Here is a 13,639-nt window from a genome sequence, read left to right on the forward strand (position 1 = left end):
GTGTTTAAAAATGCAATGAAAAAAAGTGTAAGAGGACAGAAAGTGACCTTTGGGAGGTGGTACTGTTTCATGTAGATAGGGTGGTCAGGGAAGGCATCTTTGCTAAAGAGTGCCATTGATCAGAACTCTGAAGGTAGTGATAGAGCAAGCCATGTTGGATATGTAATAAATATCACAAGCTTTTTTTACTGTGAGATTATGTTTATTATAGGCAATTTAGAAAATGAAGTTAAGCTGCTAGAAAAATTTATTATTGTATCTCCTCTTAGAACTAATCTCATCATTAATGTTTTGATATACCTCTTTGCTTTTTTCATATTTAATAGTTGCCTTTGACTCTGTTGGCTCTTTCCAGAAAAGCTGGTCATTTGTTTCTCAGCACTGTTTCACTTGATGTGAACACTGCATCCATTTAAAATTGTAAAAAGGTACTCTGTGATTCTTTTTTCCTTTTTCTTAAAAAAATATTTATTTTGCCTGTGCTGTGTCTTAGTTGCAGCTCACAGGATATTTAGTTGCGGCATGCAGACTCTTAGTTTCAGCGTGCATGCAGGATTTAGATCCCTGACCAGGGATCAAACCCAGGCCCCCTGCATTGGGAGCATGGGGTCTTACCCACTGGACCACCAGGGAAATCCCGGGTACACTGTAATTCTGAGAAAATGAGACAAGGGCAAGAGTTTTGAATTTCATAGAATAAGGCTAAAGAAGATGTTTCTGACTTGATTTCATAAAACACCACATTTACACTTTTTAGTTGTTTTTTTTTTTTTTTTTTTTGTGGTACACGGGCCTCTCACTGTTGTGGCCTCTCCCGTTGCGGAGCGCAGGCTCAGTGGCCATGGCTCACGGGCCCAGCCACTCCGTGGCATGTGGGATCTTCCCAGACCGGGGCACGAACCCGTGTCCCCTGCATTGGCAGGCAGACTCTCAGCCACTGCGCCACCAGGGAAGTCCCCCAGTTTTTAGATTTTTAACCAAGCTTTAAGTTTATAGTTGGTAGAAATTTCTGGCAAGAACTTAGAATGGTATTTATTTTTGGTGTTTCTGTTCCTTTAATTTTGAAGTTCACTTATTCCTTCGAACTAAGGAAAAGATCCTGATCTCGTGTGAAGGACTCATGCACTTGTTTTATGTATTATATTCCTTTTTTACAGGCAAAGAAGAGTAAAACCAAAATGCCATCTCTGGTAAAGAAGTGGCAGAGTATCCAGCGTGAGCTAGATGAAGAGGAGAATTCTAGTTCCAGTGAAGAGGACCGAGAATCAACTGCACAGAAGCGAATTGAAGAGTGGAAACAGCAGCAGCTGGTCAGGTAAAAGAAAGAACCATAGATGGCGTGGATAGTGGTGGTTGTAGCTGTGGTTTTAGAGCCATCATGTTCTTAAAATCATAGCCCTTAATTTGATTCCTTTACAGACTTACCTAAGTAGTTTTTAGTTCATAGAAATGTTTATTTCCCTATAAAAATTATAATCTAGCCTTTTTCAAAATCAGAAACATCAAATCTGTAATACTTCCCAATGATTGTTCCTCTTAGGCAAAGAGCTATCTTAACCCTGAGCATATGGGGAAAAATAGTCATCCCCATTTACCATGTAGCTCCAAGAGACTCTTCTATATGTATATTTTTAAATTTTACAAATAATTTACAGACATAAAAAATAAAGAGGAGAAAACTTAATTAGAAATTTTAGTAAGAATCTAAACATGGCTAACTCAAATTTTTATTTATTTTCATGGTTTTTGAAGGTACACATACTGAAATGAGCAACATTCTTTGAATGCAACTAATTGCTCAGTTGTCATGCGTAACTTGGAACATACTCCTCTCATAAATGGTGCCAGATTTCAGGTTCATCTCTGATAGGTTCTAGCTTATCATTACTTCTGGTTCTTGCACTTGCAACCTCCATAAATGCAGTACTTATGAAAATATTGGGGGGAGTTCCCTGGCGGTCCAGTGGTTAGGACTCTGCGCTTCTACTGCTGAGGGGCCCGGGTTCAGTCCCTGGTCAGGGAAAGATCCTGCACGGCATGGCCAAAAAAAAAAAAAAAAAAAAAAAAAATTGGGAGAGGATAGCCATCTTTGCTTCATAATTCAAAACATTTTCATTCTTAGATCCATAAACACTAATTGGAATAGTCATTCCAGTGAATTTTTTTGTTCCTAAAATATCTGTTTCTCTCCAGCCACTACACACCTACTTTCAGCATTTGTCCCACTTATGAACCTTATCAAATAAATTTTAGCATGTAGCAGTATAAAACCTGAAAGGTTTCTAAGGAAAATGCGATCGATGGTCCCAGTTCTTGTTACAAAATATTGGGTGAAGGAGGTTGTTCAGATTTATTTATTATTTATTTATTTTATTTATTTTTGGCTGTGTTGGGTCTTAGTTGCAGCACACAGGATCTTTGTTGAGGCATGTGGGATCTTTCGTTGTGGCGCGAGGGCTTCTCTCTAGTTGGGGCATATTCGTTTTCTCTTCTCTAGTTGTGGTACGTGGGTTCCAGAGCACGTGGGCTCTGTAGTTTGCGGCGTACGGGCTCTAGTTGAGGTGTACGAGCTCAGTAGTTGTGGTGCTCGGGCTTAGTTGCCACACAGCATGTGGGATCTTAGTTCCCTGACCAGGGATCGAACCCGTATCCCCTGCATTGTAAGGCGGATTCTTTACCACTGGACCACCAGGGAAGTCCCAGGTTGTTCTTTTCAATGAGACTACTGTATTTCCTTTTTGACCTTACATTTCCTTACTTTTACAAGAATGTGTTGTTTTCCTTCAGTATGTTCACTCATCAGTCTTGAATTTGAGAAGATTCATCTAGATTATGGTCCTCTTATCACTCATAGTCTGAGATTTTACTTATCCAGTCAATTTTACCATCACAGTTAGAATCTACAGTGCCTCTGTCTCTTGGCATTTATCTGATTGTATAATATTGGGGAGCGGTAGGGGAGACTATGAAGATGTTGTCTCCAGACTTCTTTTTTACTTCCTGGAAAGGAGATGCACTGTTCTGGGCAACACAATAAGAAAGCTGAGGGGTGGTATTAGTGATAATTTATTTAACTTTTGTATCATCGTTGTAGATGATTCAATTATTCTTCAGCTTTCTTACTATTTTAATCTTTTTTTAATATTGCTGGGAATTGACTAATGATTAATTCCTACAGTGATGAAATAACAAACTATTTCAAGATGATCGGAAGTCACAAAGATTCTGTAATTAATCTTAGCTCATTTTGTATTTATAAAAGGGTCTAAGGCACCCATTCTGGTAATTGTAAGTTACAACCTGAGTTTTTGTTTGTTTTTGCCGTGCTGCGAAGCTTGTGGGATTGAAGCCAGGCCCTTGTCAGTGAAAGCATGTAGTCCTAACTACTGTACCACCAGGGCATTCCCTAGAATCTGAGTCTTGATCGGTTTTATAAATGATTGAATAAGCCATGAGAGATCAATCCTAATTAGAACTGATCAAGAGAGTCAAAAACGTTAGGTCCAACGGTCCCTGATGGTATGTTAAGAGTTAAATATATCTTCCTATGTGTTAAATATATCTAAGATAAAGAATCATAACTCCTAGGGACCAAGAAATACTTTTACAAGAATGTGTTATTTTCCTTCTGTATGGCTTCAGTGGTTGCTGGGGAGATACAAAAACAAATATGCACTTACATATAAATAAAACTATAGAGAAGAGTGCTTTGTATGTGTTTGGTTGACCTATCAATTAAGAAATTTGATGAAGAATAACGCTGGTACTTAGCTGAGAAACTTGAAACATTTTCATGAACATAGATAAAATATGTCACATTTTCGGTTTCAGTTAGCTTTTATTTGCTAGGAAATAAACACTTTTTCGTTCTTTTTCTTTCCAGTGAACTAATTTAATCTGTACGTTGTTTTCACAGTGGCATGGCAGAGAGAAATGCTAATTTTGAAGCCCTTCCTGAAGATTGGCGAGCAAGACTGAAGAGAAGAAAAATGGCTCCAAACACATAGTTTTTTAAATTTTTATTACTGTTTTTTTTGTTTGTTTTTTTAATCATTTCCGAGTCTTAACCAGTCTTACTGTTGTCAATAAACTATAAATGTCATGAGGGAGAGCATATGATGAATTTCCTGGGCAAGAGTATACACGTACAAAATTGCCACGTTTGTGAAATGTAATTTTTCTGTTTTGCTGAAAGGTGAGGTGACTGAATGCTCTGACCTGGCTGCCTTTATTCTCACACTGGCAAACTCAGCATGTTAGGTACATTAACCTCATCAGTCTGGAACATGTGGTTCATGCGTATGACACCTCTGTAGAGGACGCACTGAAGAAAAGTGAAGGATTTTCCTGCCTCATAGAGGCTCTTGTAGTTCCTAGTGTGGCACGCTCTCTCTCATTAACTTCTTCAGAACAAGTGCAATTAAGAAAGCAGCTCTATATTTTGCCTTGCTTAACTGGGATTATAGGAATCTCTTTCTGACCTCTTCCTCTAGTCTGCCACCCCTGAAGTGCTGAGATACATCAAGTCGTTCACCTTGTTCTAACAGATGGCCACACTCTTCAGAGTATTCTTTCTCACAAATTCTAGAACTGATAAAGATAGCTCAGTCATTTCACATACTAGGTGGCATATTTAAATTACAGTATAGGTGGCAGCAGCAGCAGGTGTTTGCGTCTTTGATTTTGAGAATTTTCTCCTCACGTATGTGGCAGTAAATGTAACAAAAGCCACTGTATGTACTGATGTGTCTCCATTGTCTTACCTTGGTCCAAAGTTCACCTTCCATTTATGTGTGAATGTATTCTCCATAAAATTCCAGTATTTAAAAAGCAGTTTACTGTTCTGTACTTTCTATTGTATCACAATCAGGTAAAAGTCACTTTAAACTGAAGAAAAAGCAAATTGTGTTTTAAAGCTGTTTGTATTTCTCCAGTTTCTGACCTTGTAAATTTGTATATATGCACTAATAAAGCTTTTTTTATACTTCTGATTGATTGTTCTTTTGCTCCTGTTTTGCCTGTTAACTCCACGATTATGTAACCAAGACTTACTTTAAGTCAATTGTTTTTTCTAATCAACTATAGTGTAAGGTATGTGCAAACATTGAAGAACAGCTCCAGGAAAAAAAAGCATCAGGATCTTGAGCCCGTTGCGGGGTGCGAGGACGGGGTTAGAAAAACAGGCCTCTAGTACCAGAAGGTGTGACTTAAATTTTGGAGCTTGTAGTCTGTAATATTAGCTAGTGTTTGGCCTACTTAAATCCTGGAAATGATGTAATGTGGTTAATATTGTGAAAAAAATAAAGGTGCTTTATATTTTTTCCACTAATTACAAAAGTTATGTATACTTAGAGTCATGTAAAGTTAACCAAAGACAACAATAGTTAGAATTTTATTCTAGTATATTTATATGCATATAATTGTCTAATCAGTGTCATGTATGCTTGTGTTGGTTTTTTACCGTTATGTATTTCGGTGACCATTTTGTATATAAATTGTTTTTCTGGGCTTCACTGGTGGTGCATTGGTTAAGAATCCACCTGCCCAATGCAGGGGACACGGGTTTGATCCCTGGTCTGGGAGGATCCCACATGCTGCAGAGCAGCTAAGCCCGTGCACCACAGCTGCTGAGCCTGTGCTCTTAGAGCCTGCGAGCCACAACTACTGAGCCCTCGTGCCTGGAGCCCATGCTCCCAGGGTGGAGGCCACTGCAATGGGAAGCCCACGCAACTGCAACGGGGAGTGGCCCCCGCTCGCTGCAGCGAAGACCCAATGCAGGAAAGAAAAATAAATTTTAAAAAATCAAATTCTTAAAAATGTACCGTAAAATTTTAAAAAATAAAATTGTTTTTCTTGTAATTTGCGTAGAGCATATTTCTGGAAATAGAGGCTGTCAACTAGCCATTAAAGCTTTTGCTTTAAGTGCCAAACAGTTTTCCAGACTTCTGGGAATTGGTACAGGGACGAAGTGCCTTTGTCCCTCTCCTGCCAGAAAGGAGCGTTTTTTAGAATCTGACAATTTGATAGTCAAAATGTGTGGTTTTAATTTACTAACTTGTATGTTTTCAATGTAGGAGGTAATTTATCAGTTTTAGCTATGGGATGGAGAGAAGGTGAAAGAGGGGAAGCGGCTCCGTTTGAGCAATACTCAACAGTTTCCTAAAGCTGAGGAACAGCTGCTTTTTTGTTTGGGGCCCGGCCACGGGGCATGCGGGATCTTAGTTCCCCAACCAGCGATCGAATCTGTATCCCCTGCAGTGTAAGCACGGAGTCTCAAACACTGGACCACCAGGGAAGTCCCCATCAATGCAATTTCTAATCCCCAGAAGCCAGGCTGCAATACTGTAGGAAAGGAGGAATGTGAATCCTTGGTACCTGAACGCCAGTCTTCGACTTTTCTCCTGTTCCCCACCCCTTCCTCGGAGGCGGAGCCTCGCCCTCCGGAAGCGCCCAGCCGCCTCGCCCTCCCGCTTCCGCCTCGTGGTTGCTAGGCAACTGGGGCCCTAGAGGAAAGCAGCGTCGCGTGAGCGTGACGGGAGTGTCTTGTGGTCGGTGCGCGACTGGTTCTCTACCTGCGGACCGTGTCCCTCGCCTCGCTCACGCTCCTCTGTCGCCACAGGCTCCGTACGCACCCCTGCTGCCCCGGACGGGCCGGGGCGCGGAGGCGGTAGCAACCTTCCCTCTGCAGTCGTAGGACATCTCTACGCCCCGTCCCGCGACTCTCCGGGAGACTGCCCTTCGCCACTTTCTCCCTGCCCAGGAAGCCCTGAATCCCTGAATTCCGTTTTCAGAGCCCACTCTCCGGGCTCTTGACCTTTCTTTTCCACCCACCCCGAGACGACTGCGCCGGACCCCTCATCCCTTTTTCTTTCACTTTCCTGAGGCGACCTGGTGGGGGGCATCTCCCTCACTGGTGGGGAAAGAAGCATGGGGCCAGCAGGGGTCCTGGCGCCACCGGAGGAGGAGGCTGGAAGACAAGGCGCTCTCCCAGATTCTTCAGGTGCGCATCGGGCCTCGTGGCGGGTCCTTGTTTATCTGAGGAGAGGTTGGGTTGGCAGGGAAGACGGAGCGGTACGCGCGCAGGGTTTCCTAAAGTAGCGTGGGAGCTGCGAAGCGGAGGGAGGGGACGTGGGTGAATTTCTACAGTTTTTCAGTTGTTCTAATCTGTTTTTTTAGCTTCTTCTATGTAATCAACTGCCCTTTTGGAAATTGGTCAGGGATTGTTGCTGGATGCCGGTGTCACTGACAGGTCTTCAGCATACCATGCAGAAGTAACATGTTCCCAGCTTTGGAAACAGAGCTAAAGCAGCAGGTCGGTACACACTCCTCTCCAGGCACTCCACAGAAATCCAATACTAGATCCGAAGGTATATTCTGGTGGCATCTTTTTCTGGCTGGAGATCTTGATCCCAAAGATAGAATAATTTGCACAAATGTCTTTCACATCGTTTGTTTACAGAAGTTCCCAGGTATAGTGTCCTCTGCAACAACGCTTGTGTATTTTTGTTAAGAGTCAGTATTATTCTTATAACAGGCTGTTATAATAATTCTCTACAATTATGAAAGTACTTTCTTGATTGAGATGGCCTGTCGTTTCACAGACTCTTCCTGAGGCCTATGAAGACTTCATGTACCATCACCTCCAGTACTATGGCTACTTTAAAGGTAATATCTCATTCTTATCTAGCATCACCTTTCCTGGGTTCATGAAGTAAATTGTTTGATCAACTGAGAGAGTTGTGCTTGGATAAACTGATGAATTTTTCCAGCACCACCATTAGTGAAAGAACTTCCTTTCCCTACTGATATGCTGTGTTACCCCTGTTGCGTGTCCATTTATACAAGGGTTTGTTTGTCCTTGCACCAATACCACCCTTTCTTAATGACACCACATGGCATTAAAACAGTCTTGATATCTGGAAAGACATGTCCTCCCATATTGTCGTTCTTCAAAAGTGTCTTGGCTATTCTTACCTTTTTATATAATTTTAGAATTGGCTTGTGTTGCTTAAAAAAATATATGGGATTACATTGAATCTATAGATCAGATTTGACAAGAAATGAGAATTTTCCAATACCAGGTTCTCCCATCTATTAATATAGTCTAATTCTCTAATTTACTTAGGTCCTCCTTAATGTCTCCCAATAAGATTTATAATTTTTTTCATAGAACTGCATATTTGTATGCTATTATAAGTGATATCTTTTTAAATTTTGATCTTCTAACTTTGCTCCTGGTATTTAGAAATAAAATGTAGGGCTTTTTTTGTTTGTTTGTTTTTTTGTGGTATGTGGGCCTCTCACTGTTGTGGCCTCTCCCGTTGCGGAGCGCAGGCTCCAGACGCGCAGGCTCAGCGGCCATGGCTCACGGGCCCAGCCGCTCCGCGGCATGTGGGATCCTCCCGGACCGGGGCACAAACCCACGTCCCCTGCATCGGCAGGCGGACTCTCAACCACTGCGCCACCAGGGAAGCCCCTAAAATGTAGGTTTTTATATTGATTTTATTTCTATCAACCTTGTTAGACTTTCTTATTAACTATTTCATTTTGTAATTTGTTGAAAACTGAATTTCCAGCTCACCAGATTCAGCAGAGCCCTCAGGACAAAGCAGCTCCCACTCTGAGTGCTGCACTTTCACTCTGAGTACTTGCCTTCACTTGGTTGTATAGCTGCCTCCCAATTTTCCACTTTACCATAGTGCTTCTCAAGTCTTCTCCTCAGCATGAAATGGAGAAAATGATGTTTAATTCACATAAATTGGAATGTGAAAGCTCTTTGGAAAATGGGTTGTATTCATTGTAAACGCCTGTGGTGGCAGGTGGTGACTAGAAGGAGGTTTGCTAGTAGTAGTGGTTTGGGTGTTGACCTACATGTTGGAGGTGATGAACTAGCCTTCCAGCACGTTTCAGTAAACTGCCTGTTCTTAGCTGAGAGGGGCAGTTTACCAAACTGCTACGCACCAGCATGTTGGGAAGAATAATCCTCGATACCTGTTGAGTGGCTCTTTTGGGGAAACAGAGGATTTGATACCAGACCCCTTGCAAAAGGAGAAGCATCTGTGTGAGTAATAATCAGTGTTGTATGACCCCCAGAACCCTCACATCCTTGAGCAACAGCTCCTGGTGTTCAGGAGAACATGGCCTAACGTGGGAGAAGCCAAGGGAGCAGCCTTGGCCACCTTTTCTGACATCACTGAAAAATGTTCTCTCTTGGGGCTTCCCTGGTGGCGCACTGGTTAAGAATCCGCCTGCCAATGCAAAGGACACGGGTTCGAGGCCTGGTCCGGGAAGATCCCACATGCCACGGAGCAACTGAGCCCATGCGCCACAACTACTGAAGCCCGCACTCTAGAGCCCGCGAGCCACAACTACTGAGCCCGCACGCCTAGAGCCCATGCCCTGCAACAAGAGAAGCCACCGCAGTGAGAAGCCCGTGCACTGCAATGAAGAGTAGCCCCCGCTCGCCACAACTAAAGAAAGCCCATGTGTAGCAGCAAAGACCCAACACAGCCAAAATAAAATTTTTAAAAAATGTTCTCTCTTAAAAAACAAAGAAAGAAATTTTTTAAATGAAAAGAAAAATAACAAAACAAAAAAATATTCTCTCTAGATCTGCTTTGGATTTTGTAGGTTTAAATTAAAATACTGTGCATTCTGGATGATCTTCCTCCAAATTATTAGAAAATTTGTTAGAACGCCTTGGTCAAGAGTAACACATTGATTTTTTTTCATGCAGTTTTGGTGGATATATTTGTTAAGGCTCTTTGCATAAGAGTGGTGGAAACCAATTCCAGCCAGCTTAAGCAAAAATAATTTTTTACAGGGATTCCACAAGTTTCTTCTGGAATCCAAGGGTAGGAATGCAGTTGAATTTCTCCCTCAGTACATATCCAACCAAACATCAGTTCACTTCTCTTTACTACACATCCTTCCCCCACCCCAACCCTCCCCCAGCTACCATCATCTCACTATTGAAACAGCCTCATAATTGGTCTCTTGGCTTCTCTTGTTCCATGATACCCCCTTCCAATCCATTTTCCACACAGCAGTGTTCTTTTTTATGTGCAAATCTGATTGTGTCCCTTTTCTAGTTAAAAATCTATGAATGACATAAGACCCAAAAGCCATAAAATATAACACTGATAATTTTTACAGCAAAAATTTAAATTTCTGTATAGAAAAAATACCATTAGTAAAGGAAAATAATTGGAAAAAAATTTTGTGACAAATATGTCAAAGGGTTAATTTCCTTAACATAACAACTCTTACAAATCAATATGTAAAAGATGACCAAATAGAATAATGAACAAAGGACATAAGCAAGGAGTTCATAGAAAAGAAAACACAGTCAACAAGCTTTATGAAAAGATGCTCAATTTCACCTCTAATTAAAGATACAAATCAATATGTCAAGGTGCCATTTTTTAATTATGAGATTTGGGCAAAAAATATTTTTTTTTCGGTCAGGAGGTGGGAGAACACTCTCCCACACTGCTGTTAGGAATGTGAATAGATAAGATTTTTTAGAAAGGCAGTTTGGCAATAGGTGGAAAATGTAAAATGGTACTTAACCTTTGATGTAGCAATTCCATTTTCATTTTCAAATATGTATCTTATATTTTTGCTCATCCCAGTGCCCAGAAGTCTTTTCCATTCTGTGTCCCAGAGCTCCTGGCAGGGAATAGAAAGGCAAGGGTTGAGCAAAGGAGACTGTTAAGATGGAATGGCTCAGGAGCCAGCCGACCACCCCCCTTCAGCTTCCTCCTCCTGCCCCATTTGCTGACACTTGAAATAACATTGATAAGAAACAATTGCCAGTCTTAATATAATAAAAAAATGTAAAATGCAAAGACAGCTGCTAGAGGTGACACAACAATGTAGATGAATTTTAGTTAGAGTATAACTGATAACCTGACACTTTTTCCCCCCCGTTTTGATCATTGGAGTGAGGAAGATATTTTTCTTTATCTTTGTAGCAAAGCATTTATTATGTTGTTATTGTTGTTTTTTTAAACCAGAAAAGTACAAAGGAGGTAAAAAAGGAATGAGTTATAATGTGCTTGTTTCAAAAAAAAAAAAAAGAGAAGGAAAGGAAGGAACAAACGAACGGAGGAAAGAAACCAAAAAAGAAAGAAAAGGAAATATATGTATAAGCTTAGAAAATTCAAATGGTAGGAGAAAAACACAAAAGGAAATTAAGAGCTCTCCCTGTCCCACCCTTAATATAGCCACTATTGTAATCATTCTTTTCAGGAAAAAGAAGATATATCCTCAAGTGCCTATATATCTTTTCTTCTTAATTGCTCATAGGGATCCTATACATAATCTTTGATTTTTTTTGTTTAAAAATAGAGCCTTTTCATATGAGCACAAGAAGCATCTACCTCATTCTTTTTAGAGCACCTACAGTATTCCATCTCATTAACATGTCATAATTATTTTAACTTCCCTTTTGTTGGATGCTTTGGTCGTTTGCACATTTTTATTATTTGAACATTACTGCAGTGAGCATCTTCGTATATGTATCTTGACGAGCTTTTGTTAAGAAAATCTATAAAGTAATTTCTAGCAATGGGATTGCCGAATCAAGGGTTTGGGTGTTTCAGATCTTACTAGACATTGCCAAATTGCTTTCCAGAAAGTTTGCACCAATTTGCCTTTTTGTCAGCAAGTTATGAGAGTACTTGTTTACTTACACCTTTGCCAGGGTGAGTGTGAAAACACATAAATGTTTTTCCTGTCTGTTAGGTAAAAAACCGTTATCTCCTTGTCATTTTGATTTACATTTCTTTATGAGTGAGATTGAGCAGCTTTACCATCTTTTCAAATGTTTGTTGCCTTTTCCCCCTGCATTAAACAGTGGGGGAAATATTTTAGACACAGAAATGCAGGGGCCCAAAGTGGGGGCGGGGGATGGAAAGGTATAGGGGACACGGGCAGGAAAAAGAAAGATCCATCGGACCAACCATACCTCTTCCTTCCCCTTTCTAGGGCCTACCAGTCTATCTTCAACTGTGCACAGACAGATAGAAGCTGTGAGCAGAGGTATTTCATGTCCTTCCAGACCAGAAAACGGAAACTCCTGTAAGGAAATGTCTCTCCCTCCTGCTCTCCCCACCAGAGCTGGGAGTTACCACCCTAGGGGCCTTCAGCCTTTCCTTCCTCTTTCCCTTTCTTTTCATTCTTCCTCTCATTTCCTTTTTTTCCCCCTTTGTCCTTGAACGCCCTTGTTTTCCTCCCTTTTTTTCCATTCTTTATTTCCCAAGAACTCTTCTCTCTCTTCTGCCCCTGCTCACTCCTCTGCCCCTATCCACCTCCCTGTTTTGTAAGTCTTTCTGTCCTTTGAATGGTTATATTATGAACTTGAAATGTAATTTGTAGATTGTTTCACTGTAGTTAATAAAGTTTTATGTCCTTTTTTTCTAAAACGCTAGTGGTTGAATTGAAAGTTTTCTTTTTTGCCTCTCTCTAGACAAAAATAATAACACACGTTAAGTAACTTTTATTTGTAACCCACTGTTGAAATGTCTTTGACCCATTAACATTGATTTAAAAAAAAGAAAAAAGTTTCTTCTAACTTACTCTAAAGCTTTACATTTAAATGTTTAACAGACTAAGGCAGAACTTTAACTTAACGTTTTATAGTTTTGATGCTGTCATCCCGTACTAAATCTCTTTGAAGGAGAAACATGTCATAGGATTGCGTATCTGTGCTAATATATTAATACAGTGCTTAAACTTACATATTTGTTACAGTTGAGCAGTAAAGTTCCCAAGGAAGAAGAGGAAACTGTTCACTCATTCCCTTTCCCTTTGGCAGATTCCCTTATGCTGAGTTCACCACTTCTTAAGAGCAGACAGCTTCTTCATGATGACCTTGGTGAAGTAAACTCACGTCTTCGAGAACCCCGAGATCTCTTTGCTTTTTTCTCCAGCAGTGGGCCACTGCAGGCTCCAAGATGGCCAATAGAATGTGAAGTCATCAAGGAGAACATTCATCATATTGGTAATGTGACTTACGTGTCATGGTCTTGCCGTTCTGACAGACTATATTACAGTTTTAAGTTCTACATACCAAAGTACAAGATGGGACAGATTCACCATCTGTTAGCTCACCCTTAACATGTTTAAGCTCTGGGAAACTGGTATACACTCACCAAAGTCAAAAGTTACACTAATGTATAAACTAGAATGCTTCTGAGTTTATTGGAATGGGAGGATACCTTTCTAGAGGCCAAAATATATCAATACTTAAATTTGTTTTCTAGATTATTCCCATTTCAGTATGTTTGGTTGAGTTTTATAAAAGTTGTATTTTTACCAGCTTTGGTAAAATTGATGAACACCATGTATATAATACCAGAATGTAGTTTTTACTGTTTTTTCCCCCACGGTTTTATTGAGATATAATTGACATAAAACATCGTATTAGTTTAAGGTGTACAATATATATTGCAGAATGACTTTCACAGTAAGTCTAGTTAACATCCATCAACTCACATGGTTACGTTTTTTTCTTGTGATGAGAACTTTTAAGATTTACCCTCATAGCGACAGAAGAGTTTCCAACTAACTCTATCAACCAAATTTTTAAAAAATTTTTATTGGAGTATGGTTGATTTACAATGTTGTGTTAGTT

At 40.3% G+C, this 13,639-nt stretch overlaps 2 protein-coding genes across 6 annotated transcripts in view; both read left to right on the top strand.

The window, feature by feature from the left end:
* The window catches only part of FNBP4 (formin binding protein 4), a 38,186-nt gene extending 33,195 nt beyond the window's left edge, over positions 1–4,991 (top strand). Inside the window, exons 16-17 of the mRNA XM_060159141.1 lie at positions 1,158–1,315; positions 3,917–4,991. Of these exons, the coding sequence (XP_060015124.1) occupies positions 1,158–1,315; positions 3,917–4,007 (249 nt within the window). The 3' untranslated portion in view covers positions 4,008–4,991. The remainder of the gene's footprint in view (positions 1–1,157; positions 1,316–3,916) is intronic.
* Positions 4,992–6,544: 1,553 nt separating this feature from the next.
* Positions 6,545–13,639, top strand: part of AGBL2 (AGBL carboxypeptidase 2) — a 44,868-nt gene continuing 37,773 nt past the window's right edge. For 2 of the 5 annotated variants that reach the window (XM_060159142.1, XM_060159143.1), the window contains exons 1-5: positions 6,545–7,000; positions 7,177–7,312; positions 7,602–7,665; positions 11,992–12,084; positions 12,821–13,006. In XM_060159142.1, coding sequence (XP_060015125.1) covers positions 7,277–7,312; positions 7,602–7,665; positions 11,992–12,084; positions 12,821–13,006 — 379 coding nt within the window. In that variant the 5' untranslated portion in view covers positions 6,545–7,000; positions 7,177–7,276. The remainder of the gene's footprint in view (positions 7,001–7,176; positions 7,313–7,601; positions 7,666–11,991; positions 12,085–12,820; positions 13,007–13,639) is intronic. The other 3 variants (XM_060159144.1, XM_060159145.1, XM_060159146.1) reach the window with 2 other exon arrangements.

This window comes from Lagenorhynchus albirostris, chromosome 9 (genome assembly GCF_949774975.1).
Source record: "Lagenorhynchus albirostris chromosome 9, mLagAlb1.1, whole genome shotgun sequence".
NCBI classification, from domain to species: Eukaryota; Metazoa; Chordata; class Mammalia; order Artiodactyla; family Delphinidae; genus Lagenorhynchus; species Lagenorhynchus albirostris.